Source organism: Vollenhovia emeryi, unplaced genomic scaffold, assembly GCF_000949405.1.
Source record: "Vollenhovia emeryi isolate VEMERY1.0 unplaced genomic scaffold, V.emery_V1.0 DF939167.1, whole genome shotgun sequence".
NCBI classification, from domain to species: Eukaryota; Metazoa; Arthropoda; class Insecta; order Hymenoptera; family Formicidae; genus Vollenhovia; species Vollenhovia emeryi.
Genome location: NW_011967199.1, coordinates 467,626 through 489,811, shown reverse-complemented (window position 1 = coordinate 489,811; position 22,186 = coordinate 467,626). Strand labels below are relative to the sequence as shown.

At 48.2% G+C, this 22,186-nt stretch overlaps 1 protein-coding gene across 2 annotated transcripts in view; it reads right to left on the bottom strand.

The window, feature by feature from the left end:
- Nucleotides 1-22,186, bottom strand: part of LOC105564226 (mothers against decapentaplegic homolog 6) — a 60,916-nt gene that overhangs the window by 22,046 nt on the left and 16,684 nt on the right. The window contains exon 3 of one of the 2 annotated variants that reach the window (XM_012016456.1): nucleotides 14,246-14,332. The exons of the other annotated variant lie outside the window; for it this stretch is intronic. Coding sequence (XP_011871846.1) covers nucleotides 14,246-14,332 — 87 coding nt within the window. The remainder of the gene's footprint in view (nucleotides 1-14,245; nucleotides 14,333-22,186) is intronic. 2 annotated transcript variants of the gene reach the window in all.

Genomic DNA, 22,186 nt, shown 5'->3' with positions numbered 1-22,186 from the left:
TGGCACCGACCTTATCAGTGGCGGATTAACTCCGCCTCTCCTTCCACGTAGAGACGTCGAATCGAATCCCATTTTCTTTTCTGAAATCCAAATCGAACCGACAAAATTCCATCCGAACCGAAGCTAATTAAATCGAATCAATTCGTCGCAGTATAATTTTTAATTAACAGTGAAATTATCAGATTGTATCTTAACATAATGCAGACAATGAGAGAATATTATGACGTGGAAAAAAGTAATACCGATTATATATACCTAAGTTCGTTAAGGTGAAAATATATTTAATACCGCAGTAACTGAAACAATTGGGAGGAAAAATCTGTGATTGAATCCAACGAACCAATCACATTCTATTGCTACTTAGCCGCACAATGAGCGGTTGTGGTATTGAAGTACCACACCTAATTGACATAATTGTGATTTTTTTTTGCTCATTTATGGTTTTACAAGATTGACAATATATGTGTATGCGATTTTGCAAACTGTCTAAATTTTTCCGAATAGTTTAGATTCGAATCATAGAGATTCAAAGTTAACTTGAAATCCTGATGCACTTGAATAGTTTGCAAATCTCTACCCGTCGCCTATCTGCTAAGTTCTTCCCGGAACTCACAGACATTGTTTTGCTCATATTCGCCAACAAGGAAGAATCGCTTCCTTGCACATCCGAGATTTGATTACCAAAGATTTTCTATTCTAGGGGGGGAAAAAGAAGGAGACGTGTGTGTCGTGGAGTATCGTGCGTAAATCACCACGTCGTCGGCGTGCCCCTTCGGCGGAAAAGGCATGCCAACTCGTAACGACTTTCGAGACGGCGAAAGTATGCGCGAGACAACGCGCGCGCCGGAAGAAGCGCGTCTCGGGTCCCGCGGATTTCCGACGCGAGTGATTTAGCGCCGCGCGGCCGATTCGGCGCGCAGCGAGTCCTCTCATCGCGAATATCCGTCCAATTTCTGCGCAATTGCTCGCGCAACAATCGTGACAAGCCAGCCGCTCCTTATACGCTTGACGGCGATTAACATTCCCGCTCGGATTTGTTATGAATTTATCAAAGAACATATAAAAATTGTATAGGAAAGGCCAATACGAGCTACTAAAAGGTTATAATTCACAGTTCTATTATATGTATAGTAGGACCTAAGACAGTAAAAGAGGTCGAACTGAGAATACAAAATTTACTCCTACTTCAAAACTGATAGTGTTGGAAATTTCTACTTTTGCCAATTTAGCATTGAAGCAGGTCCTTTTAAGTAGGAGCTAAAGTAAATTTTTTAAATGAAAGATTCAAGGGAGGAGTAAAAAAAATATAATGTCATCAAAGTAGGTTATTGCTGGTCTGTGTAGGTGTAAGTCGTCCTTAAAAGTGTCAAAATAGCACCAAAATTTCGAGTAGATAGAACATATAAAATAAAATTTACGAATGAGCAGTCTACGAGATATCTCGCTCTTAAAAATCCCTTACAGTGACACATTGTTGGCTTTCGAATTTCGCGATTGTGATTCTGCGCTGCTGAACATGAGCCGCACGGCGAACCGTGGAATTCTCGCGATTCGTAACACACACGCGTGCGAGCGCACACACACACGCGCGCGCGCTCGCGAGGCAAAACTATCGATCCCGGTTAAACGGACATCTGTAGTGGAGTGTCGTTGCACTGACGGAATTCCTGCGAACGACCTTCATATTTTTTTCATTCCGCGCGTATTCGCGTGCGACACGCGTATCGCGTGATGCACGGCATGCGCGTCGTAATCGCCGCGTATCGCTCCGATCGACGAAAACAAAAGGGGTTTGTTCGGAGGCGGATTTTCCATTAAGCCCCGTGTCAGGCCACGCATTGGAGATTGAGGGGATTGCAAATTGGAGATTACAATTCAGCCGATCGAAACGAAACGGAACGGATTAAAATTAAACTCATCCGGATTGGACGAATTCCAATCTTCAGTTGGCAGTTCTCAATCTTCAATGCCGTAGCCTGATATGGATTTAGATTAGAGCCCACGGCGTGCCTGGGGCTCTGTTCGATATCGCAGGGATTTTTTTTAATGTCAAAATCCGCCAATGAATTTATTTATCGTCGCAAAACTATCGCAACTTTGCTCGATCTCTCGGTTAAGTCTCAAGTCTGTTAATTTTCCCGAGTTTTATTAAGCACCGAGAATATTCTTCATACATGCCTCAGTGGTCGAATTGGTGAGACGCCCGTCTAGAGAGTATGGGAAGTCCAGGTTCAAACCCTGGCTGAGGTGAATATTTTTCGCAATAAAATTTCAAGAAAACACTGAAGTTGTTTATTAAGTACGTTTTATCAAGTAACGTTTGCCACTGGTGAAGACGAGGGGAAAACCGCTGACCAAAATCGTGTACACCAATGCCTACCAATGTACCAAAATTCGACAGTAATGCCCGGTGGCCATTACTTTAGCTCGTTTTATCTTTTTAGAATGCCCTAGCAAGGCCAAAATACCTACTAATGCCCAGTGATGCTCAGTAATGCCGCATATCTGTACACCACAATGCTCTCGATGGTTTACCCCTCGAGTGAAAACTTATATCTAATCTGAAACATAGTTCAGCTTCTCTTTTCGATAAAAGCATCTTTGAGAAAAATTCCGATCGTAATTCCAGGTAATATCATAGCTTATGATTCATAAGCACTAGATATTAGTCCCAGTCTACAATAGATGATTTAAGCCCTAAGCTTTAAGAAATTGGCCAATCACGGTCAAGTATGAGTAGAATGCGCGACTGTGATTAGTCAATTTCTTAAGGCTTAGGGCTTAAATCTCTATTGTAGACTGGGACTTACTGTTGTTCGCGCCACAAGTTTTCTTGCCCTCACGCATTATTCTCTATGGTACTTCATTCGTAATGTTTCATTTGTTGAATTCAGTGAACTCTATACTATTGATTGATAATGGTGATGTCAATTTCTAAAATTTTCAAATAGCAACCGTACGTTTGCGCATCTCGAATAAAGCTTGCACTTGAAAAGGATCCGATAAAGGGGTCGAAACGTCGCGACTGAAATAAACATCAATTTTGCCAGCTCGGTCGATTTTTTTAAAAACTCCCCTTGGTTTCTGTCTAATCTCATGTACTCTCCGAAAGTCAAGTCAGTGTGCATTATCGCTTAAAACAGTATAGCACTGAATAATTTTGTGCTACACTTATAACTGTGAATCAGTGAATATTCACTGTTTTCACTGATAATCCACTGACTTTTACAGAGTGAGCGAGATAAAATCGCGAGATAGAAAATCGTTGACCAATCAGAATTATTAAACTAGAAAGAGAGAGAGAGAGAGAGAATGAGTGCCACTCGTCTCGCTCTGTCCATCTTCAAGAGGGCAGCGGGTCTTTCAGTACAGCTTAGAGTTCACTGGGTGAATTCAATTTTCACGCGGTACAAACGTCGACGTTGCTTTTCGCGATGTACGTATGCGCGCGAGCGTGCGTGTGAGAGAACACGCGGCCGGTTGTTATTGCCGCAGATACAATTGCCATAAATCCGCGAAACACCGCGCGGAGCATCGACGAGCACTCTGTAGCCGCGGATAGGCGTCATCGCCATGTAATAATCGTTGGACATCGCGAAACGGCGGATGCCGCGGAGGATCGCCCGTCCGAGCCGCGAATTAACGCCGCGATAGCGATCTAACGCGTCAACGTGCACGCGGATATCGTGTACGCGCGCGAAGAGCCGCATAATAAAATCGCACGGTCCGTTAAATCGCCGCCGTCCGGCTAAATCGTCGGCAGAAAGCGCGCGCGCGCAATAAATTCCTACGAGCGCGCGTCGTTCCTCTCTCGGGCAACTTTTATCTTCTATTAATAGTTACAAAACAAGTCGTGCGCGCGCGCGGCCGCGATCCTTTTAATCCTTTCGGCGCTCAACGAGGCCCGACGAGGCGTAACTTATGGCAACGGTAGCAGCGCGTGCTTCTCTCGCGCGAGCGAAACGCCTTTCTATCGATCGACAGGTTCGATATCGATAATCGCGCGACACGTGTAACTCGACGACACGCGATAAACCGCTAATAATTCGGCGTGCGGCGATTTTCGGCGATTTTCGATCGTTGGAAAGGACCGAGGGCCCGTGCGCGTTTCGCGCATTTTTGACCGCGCCGGCAGCTTTCCGTTCGCGGCAGCGATATCGCGCTCTCCGCACGAGTGTATAATCGTATAAATAACATCGGCGATAAAATAGGAAATGAGAAGAAGCCGCCGGCGAGTTTCGTGATGCGAGATGCCATGACTTATCTCCTCACGATTTATCACTTCGCTTAAAAAATGACAGATAGCGCCAAATGACTTAATCGTGACTCAGAACGTATCTATTTAGCGTACTGTACGACTTTAAAATCGCGTTTGCATTTTATTCATTCATCGCAAAGGACGACAGTGTCCGCTCGTCGCGATCGAGACAGACAAGTAGATCGGATTCTTGGAGACCGCTAATGACGGACGTATCCAAAATTACCGATTACTTTCTCACATTGCTCAACATTGATCCGCGTATAATCAGCCGCCTCACTAATTTTCCCGCTTGCGCGAAAAGAAGCGCCGACTCGAACCGCGCAAAAACCAGTCGCTCTAGTCATAAGGCGATGGAGCTGAAGTATTACCGGACGCTCGGCGACGATCGTCCGCGTCGCCGAGTCTCGTTCGAGCGGCAATTGATGCGCGTCTGAAATTACGACGGCAAAAAATCTGGGGCACATATAGCAAAATTGCTTGACAATCATTAGCGAGCGTAAGAGTGTACATGCTCGCCGTTACACGAGACTTAATTCCCGAGTCGGTTTCCTCTCCCTCTCTCTCTCTCTCTCTCTGTCGAGCGCTGCTCTCTATTTTCCCGCCCCCGTCCCGCCTCGATCGCTCTCTCAAACGCTCCTACTTGTTCTCTATATCTGCCCGCGTCGCTTGCCCACAAGCACGCAACCAGCGCGGAGCACAAACGCGGAACGCAAATGTCTGCCCGCCTCGTGCCGGGCCCAAATATGCCCTGCCTTCCCGCGCGCGCGAAGCTAACTTGGTGAGAAACAAAGTCAGAGATATTTTTCCTTTATTGGGTCTTTTAAAATTTTGTGGGTGCCCGAGTCGAAATTTGGGCCCTACGTTGAATCTTTACTTCTATTACATAGTAGGACCTAAGACAGTAAAAGAGATCGAACTGCAATTACATTTACTCCTACTTTCAAACTGATAGTGTCGAAAATTTCCACTTTTGCCAATTTAGCATTAAAGTGGGTCCTTTTAGGTAGGAGCTAAAGTAAATTTTTAGAATTAAAGATTCAAGTGGGGAGTAAAAAATATAATGGCATCAAAGTAGGTTGTTGCTGGTCTATGTAGGCGTAAATTATCCGTAAAAGTGTCAAAATAGTACCAGAATTTCGACTCGGGTGAGACTGTATGTATGTTCCAGTGGTCGTGAAAAAGTTAAACTCCTTTCCGTCGGGCTCTTCGTGAATGCGGAAATTCTCGCAGGCGCTTCGCGAAAGGGAATCAACGAGTAATTTGCGTTTCCTGAAAGCTCGTAGCAAAACAATTCTGCTATCGCGAAACGACTCCGAGACATCCCTCGCTGTCGATCCATCCGCGCGAGTTCCCGGAAAGCGTATATCGTTGCCGCGATGCGAAATTAGCTTAGTTTTTCCGGACGTTTTCGTCGGTGACGCAAGCACGTTCGCGCGCTCACCGACGCGATTTCGCCTCGATCGCGCCTCGTAATATCAGAGGCCGCTGATTGAAACACTCGGCCGCGGCTCGATAGAGGAGGAGACGTGAGAGCGGGCTTCTCGGAAGAGCACGCGAACTTTGACAGATGGCCTCGTATCTCTCTCTCTCTCTCTCTCTCTCTCTCTCTCTCACTCTCTTTTTCCCTCGAATGCATCAGGGAATTATTATTTCGCCTCGAAACGCCACCGCCGGCGCGGTATAATTTAATTATTAATTTAACGACGACAAAGTAACGATCGCGCGGACAATGAGCGGGCCGATTATCTCAACGCGACGCGATAGTAGTAGTGGACTCGCAAACCGGGTCTACCGCGGGTTGTATTATAATTTACGCCGGTATTTATGCACTCGAGCGCGTAGCCTTTACGCGCGCAGAATGCGCTCTCGATAGTATAGCAGCGGCGAGTCTCCTCGTTACGGGGAGTCGAGACTGCGCTGAGAGGGAACGAACGTCTCTCCGTCTCTCCTCGGCGAGTAGTAGTGCGCCGCGCGGGCGCGGTATGCAAATTATTCCTCGAAGATGCTCGACGTAATTATATGTAGGTCAATAATGTTATCGATAGGCATCGCGATCGCGTACGCGAAGATTATAAGCGGCGAGTATACCCGAATCAAGGCCGCGACAGGGAGACCGGCGGTGGATCCGTAGCGAAGTGGACCCTACGCCTCTCGCCTTATTTTTCTCCCGACACGTGGCAGCGGCCTCTTCGTACCGCTGGCGGTGCGTAATATTGAGTTTTAATTGCTCGATCGAAATTAGCGAGATTTAACGGACGATCTAAGGCGATCGCCGCCGGGGAAACGCGATTCGGGGCTTGCGTTTACGCGAACGGCGCCGCGGCTCGGATATACAGTTAACGAAGCCGCGCTTCTGGATCTATTTTCGCTCGATCGAAAGATCGAGGCCGTCGACCCAAACGGATCTCACGAGAGCCGAGAGAAAGAGAGGGAGAAAAAAGGAAGAGACAGCGAGAGGGACACCGAACCGCTTCGCGAGTCGCGATATTTGCTCTCTCTCTCTCTCTCTCTCTCTCTCTCTCTCTCTCTCTCTCTCTCTCTCTCTCTCTCTCTGATTCTTCGCACTCGACTACGACGATGAGGACGATGACGACAACGAGGAGCAATCAATCCGTCATTTTATTAAGAGGCTTATTTCGCGCCGCGATTTCATTCCCTCTCAAGTGGCCTGATCCAATTCGATTTCATGGCATTCTCCAGCGCGCGCGTGCATGCGTCGTCGTTTAGCTCTTTCCCCATTGACGGCCGGCTCGTGTGCGCGATCGCACGTCGCCCTCGTGTCCCGGTGCGCGACGCGGCCAACGAAATCATCCTCCAACCCTTCAACTACCGTGGCACGCGCAAACGAAATTGTCGGTAAATAAGATAGACGGAGTTGTGACGTCACCGCGCAGATTTATCACTTCGAGTACAAGCAGTAGCCTCCAAAAACCGGCTCGACAGTTGAATCGAATTTTCGCGAGAGAGAATGGCGGGAACGAAGGGGGGGGATAAAAGAGGACGGACGAACAATAGAATTGTTTCGCGAGAGCGGGCGAATTTTCAGAGGAGCCATGATTATTAACGAGCGAGGAAACGGTGAGTTAGATGAGTCACGTCAACAGCAAAGCCTAAGAAATGATAGACCTCGCGACCGAACGCACCGAGGCCGCTAATTGAAGCGCTTTAGCTCGTCTACTTGTTTTCCCGCTTAACGAACCGTTAACTCTTAAGCTAACGGCTGCGTAAAAATTCCTTCCCCGCTCGTCGCTCGGCTACCTTCTGAAAAGCGTATCATCAGCATCGCGCGCAACGTTCGCTCTGCTCGCGAAACTTTAGCCAGGATTAAGGGTCAGAGCACAAAGCGACGTAATAGCTTAGGCTGATGGTAGAAAACGATCCGCTTGAGACTGTCTCAGGCCCGATTTCACCAACGTTGTTTAACTTTAAGCTTAGTTTAATTCCTTCTTCGTCTCTTTCCTACTGATACTTAAGAAAGAGACAAACACGAATCAAACTAAGATTCAAGTTAAACGACGTTTGGTGAAACCGGGCCTTAGTCGTAGACGTGAGGCAAGGCAGAGAAAAACGTAAGTCGTATACAATAGCCTTTGACAACTTGCCTTACGTCTACGACTAAGACAGTCTTAGGTTTCATCAACGTCGCTTAACTTTAAGCTTAGTTTAATTCGTTCTTCGTCTCTTTCCAACTGTTACTTAAAAAAGAAACACATACTAATTAAAATTCTCTCCCGCGAGCTATTACGTCGCTTTGTGCTCCGACCCTAACCCTGCCACGTGTTCGAAGCTTGGGAAATGCGTACCCCCGGATACGTTTCATGCAATTCGTCAACTTGGCGCGAGCTATATTCCGGAAGACCGCCCGGACTTGCTCTCTCCCCAATAGTTGGGTCGAACCTCTCCCCTTTAAAAACTTCGATCCGGCTTCTCCGCCAGACCGCGACGACCTTGATTCTCCCGCGCGGGTGACATACAAGATGCAGCTATTTCGAAAGCGCGACAAAAACGAGCACGATAACGGGTAATTTTGCCGAAAGTCAGCCGCGGTTTGTTGCGGCCCGTGATGCAACGCCGCCGAAAAAAGATGTGGGAAAGCACTCTAAATTATTGCGCGTATAAAAAAGAGCTACACGATTATTATTTAATGTTAATGTAATATATATTTAATGTTAATGTAAATGGCGTCGTTCCATATTAATGAACTCGCGCGATAAAAAAGACGGAAACGGCTGAAATAAATAAAAATGTTAATTTAACGCGGTAAATTCAGCCTCGGCTGTCAAAAGCTGACGTTTGTGCGTGCGTGTGGGTTTAGAGGGCAATTCCAGCTTCCTCCGGAAGAGACGTTACCCGGGCCGACTTGTATATACACCGGCGCTTTTGTTCCCGAGAGTAAGGACCGGCGACCCCGACGGGTTCCCAATTGAGAAAAGTCGTCCCGGGATCCGATGAATGGAGCCCGGCGTCCGGCGTCTGTTTACCTCGGTTATCGCACCAAGGGATGGCGCCAGTCAATGTCCGCCCCATTCAGAAAGGGATGCGGAGAAGGGTGTCCCGGACCGCGTCGGCGACGTCGCGGCGGAGGAGAGGAACGGACACGAGCAACCTGTTGCTTTCACCGTATACGCCGGGATATATCCACGTGCCTCTCCTCCGCACGCGGGGCAGGCGGCACCCACACGCAACATGTTGCAATCCCCGAACCTACGACCGTAAAATATTCCCGCGCAACGGATTACCGAGCTACACGCTCGAGGGCCGTGTCGCGCGCGTAGGTGGCACAATTTATCGTCGTGTAAGCGCGGAAACCTCGTGAGCTTCGCGCGAATCGGGAAGGCGGAGAGAGATGATTGCCCGTGCCGGTAGCCGCGTTCTCGCTCGGCGTTGACAGTTTTTGCAAGAGACAGTACAATAGTTGAATATGAATAGCGCGATGAAAATGTGACGACAGTAATACAATAGATGTAATAATGTAGGAGTTATATAATGAGAGAGAGAGAGAGAGAGGGAGAGAGAGAACATAAATCAGTTCTAACCGTGGTTAAAAATGTCTTAACTGAATAACGGTCCGATGATTTAGAATAATTCAAACGTGGCCAATTGCGAGTCACAGGCTCCGTTATTTAATGCAAAAATTAAATCGCATATAAACTGGAGCACATTTTTACACGTAAGTTTGTCAGAAGTCTCAGACATCGTACTGTTTTCGAGACGCAGCGCATCCGCGGTGTATTTCCAGAGCCAATCTCTCGGGGACTCGCCGAGAGCTCGACAACAAGTATCCTCTCCGTCGGCGCGACTTTGCGCTCGAGATTCTCGAGAGGCGAGACCGACGACGCATTTCGATCGATCGTCGGCCGAAGGCGGCACGACGACGTACGTCCAAAGCGAGCAGCAGAGAGAAGGAGGCGCGCGAGAGGCCTAGCGCCAAAATAAATCAATAAAATAGCGAACCAAGTCGAGCACGTAGGCGCATATACGTGCATGCAGCGTATAGACCGACACGTATGTGGATACGAGAAGCCGGGCGAGACGAGGCGAGGCCAGGCGAGGCAAGGCGAGACGAGACGGGACGGGACGAGACGGGACCGGACGGGACGGGACGAGGAGAGGAGAGCTGCGGCGCGACGGTTGAAGAGAGAGAGAGAGAGAGAGGAGAGAGCCGAAGCAGGCGAACGAGCTAGCGCGAGCGAGGTCGAGACACGCGGCAGCTGTCTGGCGCCAGGGGTCCCCCTGTTCCCTCAAACAGTCGCGCCGAATGCCACCCACCTTAGCCGACCGACCTATCGTGCCATTCTCAAACCTGCCTGCATCCCGGGAGCCGGCTTTCCCCTCCCCTGCCCGCGTTCCTGCGCGCTCCTCCTCCTCCCCCCCCCCTCGTCCTGCGGCGGCAGATGCAGCGGCCCCGCGTCCGGCGACGCACACGTTTGATGGATCGACGACGGAACCGCCGCCCGTATTCCGCCAAGTGGAACCTTCAGACCGAGGGATCGGGAGGTGCGTTCGACAGACAATTTGCCCAATTGCGCCGATAATGAAAAGAATCCTCGCCCCTTTTTTCACGTATTTCAACTTGGGAGTCGATCGCAGGTGTTCTCGCTCGCTGAATTTACGCGAGAGCGTAAAAAGAAATGGAGGCCTCGGAGCCTTGAAGATATTCGATGGTCGCGGGCGTCAGTTGGAAAACGCTCGATCGAATCATGATATTTCTGTTCTCTCCCGGAAGCGGCGCGTTCTATCTATAACTGGCTCAAATAAAAAGACAAACCGCGCGCGTGTTTACGATTCCGCGTCGTCCTCTCTTCGGCGCCCCGAGCTTCACGTGTCGCGTATTATATACCGCGTGTGCGAATACGCGCGACATTCGCCAGGCCGACGAAAGTGCAATCGCGTCAGGATGATCCTCGCTTCCGGTAAATGGGGCCCCGCTGCGGCGACAGGTCGAACGCGCGTCTTTTTCATGCGCGGCTATGAAATCCCAGAAATCTCAGGCGCGCTCGAGAAATGCCCGCGCATTTTCTATCGCGATGCGTATAATATTTATGCTATTTTCACTTGTAATAAATCAAAATTAATTACACGAGTTTACAAACGATAATTTTCGAGGCTCGATATATAAAACGTTAATTAACGGACGTAATGCAAGGGCGATATAACGGACAGCGTCATACGGACATTCTCCCTCGAAACAGTTCAAGTCTTACAATCAAGATGGTAAATGGCGCTCAACCGTGTATGCATGCAATTTCTAAGACGATCCTTCCTAATACCGTACTAAGTATTTGGCGTCGACTTATTGTATTGCGTTGCGAGGGTCAACTTGCGCTGGACTTGAACAACGGTGCGTGATTGTGAAAAACCGGGCACTCATCGATGTAATCGCCAAGTTCTCTTTCCTACACGATGACATTATACAGGGTGAGTCTTTCCATATCCGACAAAATTTTTGAGAAGGTAGGACGGATCGAGATGAACGGAAAAGTCCTGTACCATTTTGCAATTTTCGTAATAGTTAACGAGTAATTAATTATTAAAAATCGTTGTCTTAGGCCAGCCTACCGCCCAATTCGAGCGCGTGGCAAGATGTGACCGCCTGGCGATCGATATTGGCCGCGTTCAGCAGACACAACTGTTGAGTGAGCGCTCAGTATGATTGGTTAACACTTTTAGATCCTTAATATGATTGGCTGGATCTAAAAGTATTAACCAATCATACTGAGCGCTCACTCAACAGTTGTGTCTGCTGAACGCGGCCATTGCTATGCGCACATCTCGCCACGCGCTCGAATTGGGCGGTAGGCCGGCCTAAGACAACGATTTTTAATAATTAATTACTCGTTAACTATTACGAAAATTGCAAAATGGTACAGGACTTTTCCATTCATCTCGATCCGTTCTACCTTCTCAAAAATTTTGTCGGATATGGAAAGACTCACCCTGTATATTCTGATCGTGGCCGTTATAACGTACGTGTTAATTTTGCCGACATGATAGGTTTTTTTCCCAAATGTTGATTGTCGTTGAAAAGGACCACATGAGTTGGTCGAAACGTTTGACATAGTCAATTTCAAATAAATAATACGCAAAAGATTGTTATATCCGCACTTCTACTAATTAAGATAAGTTAATAAATATGGACGAGGCTCCGATAAAACAAAGATAAAAAATTAAAATTGACGTTAAAAACGTCAGTGTTCTCTTGACCATATCTGGTATTTTTAATAATACAGAAAATTTATTGCGAAAAATATTACCTCAGCCCAGGGTTTGAACCTGGACTTCCCTACGCTCTAGGCGGGCGTCTCATCAATTTGACCACTGAGACATGTTGGCATACTCCAACATGCCTCAGTGGTCGAATTGGAGACGCCCGCCTAGGGTGTAGGAAAGTCCAGACTCAAACCCTTGCTGAGGTGACATTTTTTTTCGCAATAAATTGTCGCTAATTAAAATTGCCAGTTGTGTCGGTTATCAATTTTTCTATATAATTTTCTTCAATAGATCTCGACGGCATTTGATCTTTGCTTGAGAAAATTACAGTGCCATGAATAAAAGTCCGAAATTAAAATGGGACCGAACGAGAGAATCAGAGGTAGGGCAATTCGGTGATATTAAAGTTGACGCGATGAAAATGTAATGTAAAAGAGCTGAAATCTAAGGGAATTAAATCCAAGGGATTTGTTTTAGAAGCTCGCGCTATTATAAACGACGTTCTCTCAAACTGAAATTGGATCGGAGCTGGGATAAATTGCGTTCTACGCGATTACCCCCGGATTAAATGCGTGAACACACGCGCGTCGTCTCTTATTCACTCTTGTAAAATATCGCGAGACGCGCCGGACGCAGACGTAATTTGCTTGTCGGCTCGGGAATGTTTGACGTCGCTAGAGCAGCGCGCCGCGGCCTCTGCATTGGCAAAGGCAGATAGTAAAAGTAAAGACCTCGACGCGCGAGGGGGAAAAACTCGTCGCGAATATTACAATTAATTCGTTTTCCCTCAGCGGCGTGGGAATTCGCGCGATCAATCGGGAATGAAAAACCGTCGCACGCTCACGTGGAGACTTTCCGATCGTTTGCATCTTTTGGCGAAACGTACAACCCAAATCTACCCGTTGAAATATTTCCTCAAATAGAAGAAAAAAAAAAATTTATCTATCAACCATCTTATCAAGAGAAGAGAACGATCTGCCCTGAAACGTAAAAGTAAGGGATAATTGACTCGCGCGTAATTAAAAAAAATAGATTCAACAATTGTAAATAAACACGCGCGCGCGTATTCCACCGTCATAACCAGTTTTCTCACGTGTAATTTTTTTCTTCTTTGCTCCCCGCAAACTATTTCCTTATCGCTAATACCATTCGTGCTTTCGATCTGTATCGCGGGAAAAAGTTCGTACGCCCGGCCCGATGGCGCAACCGCAGAAAATTATTGAACGACGTTGCGGAGAAACGGGAGTAATCGTCGTATACGAGTCGGCGGCGAGAGAGCAGAGCGCGCGCGCTCACTTTCCTGCTTCTGGCCGGAGCCAAAAGCGTTTCAGGCGTTCCACGAAGCAGCGGCGCGAGAGCGGCCCGAAAAACGACGAGTCCGCGATCCGTGCGGTGCGTCATGCGTGAAAAGCTACGCGCGCGTCAGCCCCGTGGAACGTGCGTGCTGAGGAAATTTCTTCGGCGACCGGTCGACACCGTAAAACGCTATCTTGTCCTTACGAGAGAAGCTTGGGGGGCCCCGATGAGTCATTGTCTTTTATACGCGCCGCGCATTGTAAAACTAAATCCACGAGAGCTACGATTTCTATTAGATTTTCTTTTAGATAATATAGCGTGGGGGGGGGGGGTGAAAGGAGAAGCGTAGATCGCTCTCGGATCCCGGTGTGTTCGAGATTTATATCCGCACGGAGAGAATTTTCTCTTAAAATTTATCCTGAAAGTTATGTAATTGCGGGACAACACGGCATCTCGAAGAACTGTACGAGTTTCTTGAAATTTTACCATACATTCTACTAGTAGAATTTAAAGAAAACTCATACAGTTCTTGGAAATGCCACGTTGTCCCACGATCACATGATTTTCAGGGTAAATTTTGGGAGAAGATTCTCCCCGTGTACGAGTGTAAAATTAACTCGAATCGCGATTATACGCTCGCAACTCGCGACTCGAAAGAGAAACAAGTTCATCCGAGGTTAAAGTCGCGCTTGCTTCTCTCAGATGGGGGAAGAAACAAAAGTAGCGAGATGTAAATGCGGCGATCAATCGTAGGCGTGGTCGGGGGTATTTTGGATCTACCTGTAGGGTAGACGATTGTCCGAGATAAGAGGGAAGGAAAAGGCGGCGAGAAATGGATCGGGCGATTTTTCCGAAATATTTCACGTCGGCCGCAACGATCCATTATCGTTAAAACGACTCAACGGGACACCCCGTATATCTCTCGTCGGCGGGGTCGGTGAACATATGGGGTACGTATAACCTTGAAGACATAGTTACCTTCTCCGTTGGTGGTAAGCGAGCCGGGAAGTGGCAGGGGCGTGCTGTTTCTGCACCGACGTTGATCCCCTTCGCTGGGCGCGCGATCTGAAAATAAACGGGCAACCCCTTGAGAAGCTGCTTTCCTCGCGCGAGACTATTTCTTCCTCTCTTAATTCCTTTCCCTCTTTTCCCCCCGCTCTCGCGCGCTCCTTTTTTCGCTCTTGCACATGTTTCGCTTTATATCCAGAATAGAGAGAAAGAAAGAGAGCGAGAAGAGAGAGATGCATAATCGTACTTGAGCGGAGGAAAAGAGGCGGGCGTTAAAAAGTGCATCTCGCGACGCGAACGCGATTGTGCGACGTGGCGCGACGTCGTCGAGCAGCCAGCGTTCGTTTATCGCGAGAGGATCGGACGACGAGAATTTTCCGGGACGAGCGAAGAAATTCACGAGGCGCGTTGCATAAAAGGCTTATTGTCGGTAACACCGGCAGCGAGGTTCCGCGTAATTTCACATGACCGTACGTCCGCGCGCGCGCGCGCGCGGCTAATTGACGTAATACCCAGTCTCGGATTTCTCCGCGCTTCAACAGAATAAATTCGATTCTCCTGGCGCAGGTGCGCGCGCGGGAGATGCGTCCGCCGCCGAGCTGCGTCGTGCCAAACGGGCGAAACGACTTCTGTGCGGCGAACCGCACGGCGGAGGTGGTGAATCCGATAGCGAGATGAATCCCGAGCCCTCCGTTATTCACCGTCGAAGAAAGATAAACAGCCACTTGCCACTCGATTCGGTCTTTAGCGGCGTCGCCGATCGAACGGCCGGCTCTGACCGTCGCCGCAACAATTGCACGCGATCGGTCGCGGAGAGCGAGGGCAATTAAGCGCCAACAATTTCCGCGGGCCAGAAGAGACGGCGGCCAAGGTAATCGCCAGACGCGTGATTCATAGTCCCCCCACGGAAATGTCTCTTTCTTTCTCTCTCCCCCTGCCGCTCTCTCCCCCCCCCCCGCCCTCCCGTCTCTCTGTCCTTCTTTCTCTTTCGCGGCGGCACAAAGGAGGTGACAGAATCGTCCAAAATAATTATTCGCTCGAGACGGATAATTTATTCGCGCGCACCGTGACAAAAGTTTCGTATAGCAAACAGAACGGCCAATTATAATTCGAGACGAAACAATGCTAATCTGTCCCGCCTTCCTTGTAAACGGCCTGCGAACGTCCGATTTCGAAGTCTCTTAAAACTCTGCTTCTATCTCAGGTCTCGCTCGTGTGTGTTTTTTTTTAAATTTATTGCTTTATTAAGAAAGTGACTTTATCGGACTTTTACGCAAAATCTTTGTTTCGACGGAATTATACCACGGTGCAATTTAATCGAGCGACTTACGTTTCCAGCTTTTATTTCTCAATTGAACGAATAAGCTGAACGAGCTGAGAACGATCGATAGCTGAAAATATTTCGTCTGTAGTAAACCCTTACGGTTTAAATTACAAAAAGTTTTAGGCCCGACAAGCGGGCGCTAATAGTCTTAGAGATAGACCATGGAAGGCCCAGGTCCATTCACTAAAGGGGAAGATGACGTCAGACGAACACAAGTCGACCGAAAGGACGGTCGCATTCCTTGTGGATTCCAGGTTCTCGTTCCTACGGGAGAAGCATTTCCTGCCGCGTCGCCACTCAAGGAGCATTAGAGAAAGCGGCGGAGGCAGAGACAAGGGAATTGGGACCTCAAGGATATCGCGAAGATAGAGGAGAGCCGTCTATTTTTAGGCCGCAATTATTTAAAAATTCGCCGGCCTCGCCCCCATCGCTGTCGCGTCGAGAGAATCTCGCAGGAGAATTCGCCTCTCTCTCTCTCTCCCTCTTTCTCTTTCTCTCAGCGAATCCTTGTCCTGTTTCCCACGCGAGAGGCATGTTACATAAATAGAAACTCGCCCGACGTTTTCTGATCAAATTCTTTTTTCGCTCATCTCGACGAAAATTAACTCTTGCGACGATATACTTAATTATATAACGCGCCCGGTGCTGATTAACAAAACAAATATATCGAAGAAACATTATCTCACACAGTTGCAAAATTTGTGTTAAATTTAACAGATACCACATGTCCCATGCGGTCCACGCAAATTTTTATGTTAATTTAACATAATATGGATATGTTAAGTGATCACACTAGTACCCCGTTAATATTTTAACACCAAATAAATGCAAGTCTTAAAATAATTTAAAATAAATTTTCAGTAAAATTAACATATTTTTAATGGCAAAATAAATTTGAAAAAATGTAAGTTTTACATTTTACAGACGTAATAAGTTAAGTGACGGTTCGAAATCACTCACTTATGTTATGTAAAATAAAATCAACATTTTATTCTGTAAATTTTAACAGATAAATCTTGTTATTAATGATATAGAACATATGTATTGCGTAAGATTAAAAAATAAGTACACATTGTGCTGTTTTAACATTTCTCTTGAGTTATTTTAATAATTTCACATTTGAGGTCAATTAACACACGAGCAATATGTTAAATTAACACATGAATGTGCTAAACATTTAGCACAAAAATTTTCACCGGCATTTGTTTTCAAACAAGAAAACACAAATTTTCCAACTGTGCACCCAACTGGCCGAAAATTTTTTCTGCTTTCGACAAACGACGAGGACCCGAGTCCGGATAATAATTTCCACGGGCCGAGTGAAACCGCAGCCGTCGGACGTTCGTTGCTTCTCGGAAATAATACGAACGTTCCAAGTTTCCACGATTTTTCAGATACGCGGCAACGACGCCTCGCAACGCGGCAAACAATCAGAGCGCGCGGAGCGATTATCGGCGCAAATATTTATCCGACCGATAAGGAACAAATTGACACGCGAGCCCCGCGGCTTATTATACCCGCCGTCGTCGGTCGACGGTCCAATATACAACGGCGGAACGTCGCGCGGGTAAATACAATTTATTTACAAAGTAAGGCCGGACGGGAGAGCTCGCGGCGCGATTTTGGCACGCGCGTCACTCCACAAAGGGAACGTAAATATAATTCCGCGAATTACGCGTGTCACCGTAAGCTGTTAAGTGCCGCGCGAATCTGCGAGATAGTGTCACCGCCGAGTTTTGCAAAAATATATAGCCACGCGGAAGATTCGACCAGCGGCGCGGCGCCACCGCGCCCGCTCGCTTCCAAGGTGAGCGGATTCGTGAATTATGGGCTTTGGCTTGGGAAGAGAGTCGCGAGAGAGAAAGACAAAGAGGGAGAGAGAGAGAGAGAGAGGGAATACCGTGCGATATCTCTTCTCGTCCGACGACATCGTCGGTGCGTTAGGGGGATGCTGGAGTGATTCTGCACTTTTTGCACCTTTTGCTCTTGGAACTGCCAATTCATGAAAACATTTGTGTAATATACAAATTGTGCTTTTGCGTACAGACCGATGGTGCTCCACTGACGAGGGAACGGTCGAAAACGTCCCTCGCCGATTTCGATGCGCTTCGGATATGTCGTAGAGCATACAAAAATATTAGACCCGTATTCTTTTTAGCGGCTTCTCTCGACGTTTAGGGGGTGAAACAGCCCCTCGGAAATAACGGATTTTTTCCATTTTTTAAAGAATATCTTCGTAAATACAAGGTTTATGAAAAAATGTTTTAGACAAAAGTTTTATTGTCATAGTCTTCACAATGGCGTAATCACCATTTGTCAAAAATGTCAAATTTTTTAATTTACTTCCACCCTACAATTATTTTTTTTAAATTAAAAAAATGTTTTTAACGCAGAAGTTTGAGAGCATTAACTTTTGTCCAAAACATTTTCTCATACACCTTGTATTTTCGAAGATATTCATAAAAAATGAAAAAAATCCGTCATTTTCGAGGGGCTGTTTCACCCCCTAAACGTCGAGGAAAGCCGCTAAAAAGAATACGGGTCTAATATTTTTTTATGCTCTACAACATCGCCGAAGTACATCGAAATCGGTGAGCGACACTTCCGACCGTTCCCTTGTGAGTGGACTCAGCGGTTTCCCCCTCGTTAATTTCAATGGCACCACGTTGTTCTCTGATTTAGTTCGATCAGTGGAACCGTTCGAGCTGTACGCACAAGTCTTATAATTTGTGTATTACACAAATGTTTTCACGAATCGGCAGTTCTAGACGCAAGAAGTGCAAAAAAGGTGCAGAATCGCTCCAGCATCCCCTTAAGTGCCGCGCAAGTTTCGCCCGGGTTCGCGAGTCGTGGTCTCGAGGGACCGAAAACGCCGCTCCCTTGATTTCCGAGAGTGCATCGAGGAGAAAAGTTTCGCGAAAGTTTAGAGATCGAGCCCTAGCTCTCCTCTCCTCCGACCGCTAACTTTTCCCTTTCGCGCGGGTGACGTTCGAAACTTGGAGCTCGCGACGCCGCGAATTTTTATCGCCCGACGATACGTCGTCGACTCGTGCGCGGATCGTCGCGTCGTCGCGGAGCTGAGTGTCGTGACATTGGGAGACCGATCGACGTCACGCATTGTAATGCGTCGCGGCGCACTCGCCGAGATACCGAGGCGGGCAAGCTGCATCGAATTAGGATCTCGCCGGCGCGGCGCGGCGGATCTTCAAAAGCGACATCTCGCCGGGCGGCTCCTCCGATCCGGAAATCGGCGTGCCTGCCGCACGGCGCTCTCGGGGCCCGCTCGCACACGCTGCCGGCGCGATCGGTACGGCGAAGGAGGCACCGGAATGCGAGAGAGCCACTCCCGCCGATCGCCGGCGACTCGTGGCGGTCGCTCGAGCGGAGACGAGGGGAGAGCGAGAGGAGGATGGAGCGCGGGGACGAGGATGAAAGAGAGAGAGAGAAAGAAGGAGAGAGGTTTCATCATACCCCGGGTACGCCGGCTCCTAGCCGATAACAGATTTCCCGAACGAATCTACGATCGGCTCTTCTTCGTAAAGATCGATGATAAATCACGATCGGCCGCGATAAATTATAATCTTCGGCATTCCGTGTTCCAAAGCGAGTGGAGCTTGGTCGAGGCGAGCAGAGAGCGCTCGCTCAAGAGCGGGTATATCGCATTATTTTAGGGAGAAGGGACTGATTGAATAAGAAGCGCGCGCGCGCGCGGCAGAAGACAAGTGCGACGCGATAAAACGAGGAAGAGCGAAGAGAGGCGCTCGGGGATCGACAGAGAGGCTCGGAGGCGCAAAGTGCGCGCTTGAGTTTGCTCTTTCGAGCGAAGCGGGCGGAACGGTGAAAGACAGAGGGAAAAATCGGGCGAGCGAGAGACGAGCGGCGCGGGGGACGGAGGAAGGGAGACGAAGAGACGGAGAAAGAGGGAGAACGAGAGGGACGGAGGGAAGGAAGGAGAGAAGGGATATGTTCAAGGACGTCGCGGCGAGTAGGCAAGCGTAAAAGCCGGGCGACAGGCGCCCACCGCCTCCGCTCCCCGGGATCTCGTCTCGCTCCGCTCGGCCAGCCCCACCCTTTAACCGGCGCTAAAGTTGGCCCTATCTTATACCTCCGTGCCCTTAACCTCTTCGTGAAGATTAACAGCGGGATCGCCCCGGCTGGTTTCGTTCTTCCAAGGCTACGGACAAAAGTCGCCGTTCCATTAACGAAACAAGCGGCGCGGGCGGGAGACCACTTAGGGGTTGGGTGATGTCCCTTCGATCTGTTCATCGCGATATTTCGTCTTCCTCTCACAATGACTCGTTCTGCCGGTAAAATAACAAAGCCCAGCCCATTTTAAAACCGGTTATATCCGCTATCGCGTCGTACATTCTTTCGAGACAGGTGGACCGTTAGCGAATGCGCTTAGCTGCACTTTCTATCATTTCTTGCAGCTTCTGCGCTTATCTGTTTTTCTAAATCTGCGGACGTTGCCGGTGTTACTTGCCGGTACGTTTTGTCCTCGACGAGGCGAGCACACGATCCGCGAGAACGGAGGCACAACGTTGAGCGGCCATCACGGGACGAAAATTGGAGCTAACGCCGCGAGACAAATCGTAGGGGGGCGGGATTAAAAACGCGAGCCGCGTAACGCGCGACACGCGTTTGTCCTCGCGTGTTCGAAAGGGACTGCGCGGCGCGGTTGTGTCCTTCGTCGTATTCGTTGAAATTTGCGTAATCCGCGCTGGCGGAACGCGCGAAAATCAAGTAGCCCCGCCGTAAGGATTCCCGATCGTGCCCGACACAACAAGAATATACGCATTTCCCGGCGAGAAGGAGAAGGAAATTCGACCGTCACCTTTGTACAGGTATGGTCCAAGGGGCCTAACCACTTGACGTAATCGTGGGACAGCGTCTCCGAAATCGTTATGAAACCCTTACGAAATCCCCGTGTAATCGTTTTGCCTTAATTTCCGACCTTCTTCGCTTGTTAGACAATAAACATTCAATTTGAACATTTTCTCAGCTTTTTAACTTCCAAAAAAATTCACTTCTCTTAGTGAATACCCAAATATATTAAAGCGCGTATTCTTTTCAAAATAAGGCTGAAGTAGTTGCTGTTAGAACAACAGCGAGTTGAAACGTTGCGCACACCTTTGCGCGCAAATTTGGAACAATGAACAGTAAAGACAAGTACAAAATTACTTTTCGTCAAGACCTCTACAAGCAAATACTTCTTAGTAAAATAAGAAAACTATCTTTGAGGTTTAACAACGTTACATATTTTTAAACGTGCATACAAGAAAATTATTTGCAGCTAGACGAGATTATTTGTAATCGGATGAAATCGTATGAAATGGAATAAAATCGCGTAATCGGTGGGACGACATTTTAGCTAGTGGTTACCCCCTTGGTATGGTCCATAGACCGCACTTACGTAACGTTTTCGTTAAACTATCGGTGCGTGGCGTCGAGTATGAATAAAACGTCTGATATCATCGTAGAGGGGAAGCGAGATCGCTCGATGTGGAAGGAACTTGAAGGTGATAGCTCGAGCAGACGCTGCCGCGTTCTTTTCCACTGGCTCACCCCTTTATTTTCCTCCCACGAGCGACGGGAGCGCGCGCATCTCCCCGCGAGTCACCGCGAGTCCGCCTGATCGCTCCGTTTCGCGTTAGAAATAATATCGCGCCGCGTCGCGCAAGCAGCAACAAGTGGCGGACTTTTATCCGTCGCCGCCGCCGCCGCTGCCGCCTTCGGCACGCGGCGCGGTGGCCCAGTTTCCGCGACGGGGCATAAATTCGCGCGGGCGCCCGTCGTCGCCCGAAAGACAGATTTACGACGGAGGCAGAGGCGAGTCTCCTTCTTCCGAGAAGAAACCGCTCCGCTTCCCCGCCCACGCGGGCCGCCGCCGCGCGCCGGGAAAAACGCCGTACGCTTCCTCGCCCGCGCGCGTTTTCTACATTCTATCGTATCGCCGCGGTGTGCACGCGCGCGTGAAGTAGGGCTGTCGTTATTGATTCACGAGCTGCTTGCGACTGACAAGCGGTAACGTTAAACGCGAGCTTTCTAGTCATTCGCGCTAGAACGGCGAGCGGAAAGGTCGATTCGCGACGAAGCTATTTATCGAGAATGAAAAAAAACGCCAAAACATAGGAGATGGGACACTAGTGAACCCAGCTGTGGGTGTACACCAGGAACTATAAGGGCCGTTACTTTTGATAACTTCGAAGCTTCGAAAAATTTATTCGCGCGAGTGGCGAACTTATTTAAAGAACACTAAAAATATTGTAAATAAAAAGTTATTTATGTACGTTGAAAAATAGGTAATTACTTCTAAATTATAATTTTGAAGTACTGTAACATGTATATTACATATTATATAGTTAACTTCAAAGCTTCGAAGCTTCGAATGTCGAAGCCTTCGAAGGAAATCACCAGTGCAGTGCTACTAGGAACCACTGATATCTTCCTACATGAATTTGCGCACCGAGGGGAAACGTAGCATACGTTTTACTAGTAAAATGAATAGTAAAATTTCGAAAAACTCATAAAATCCATCAAAATGCCACGCTGTCCCACGATTACGCGATTTTTCAGGCTAAATTCTA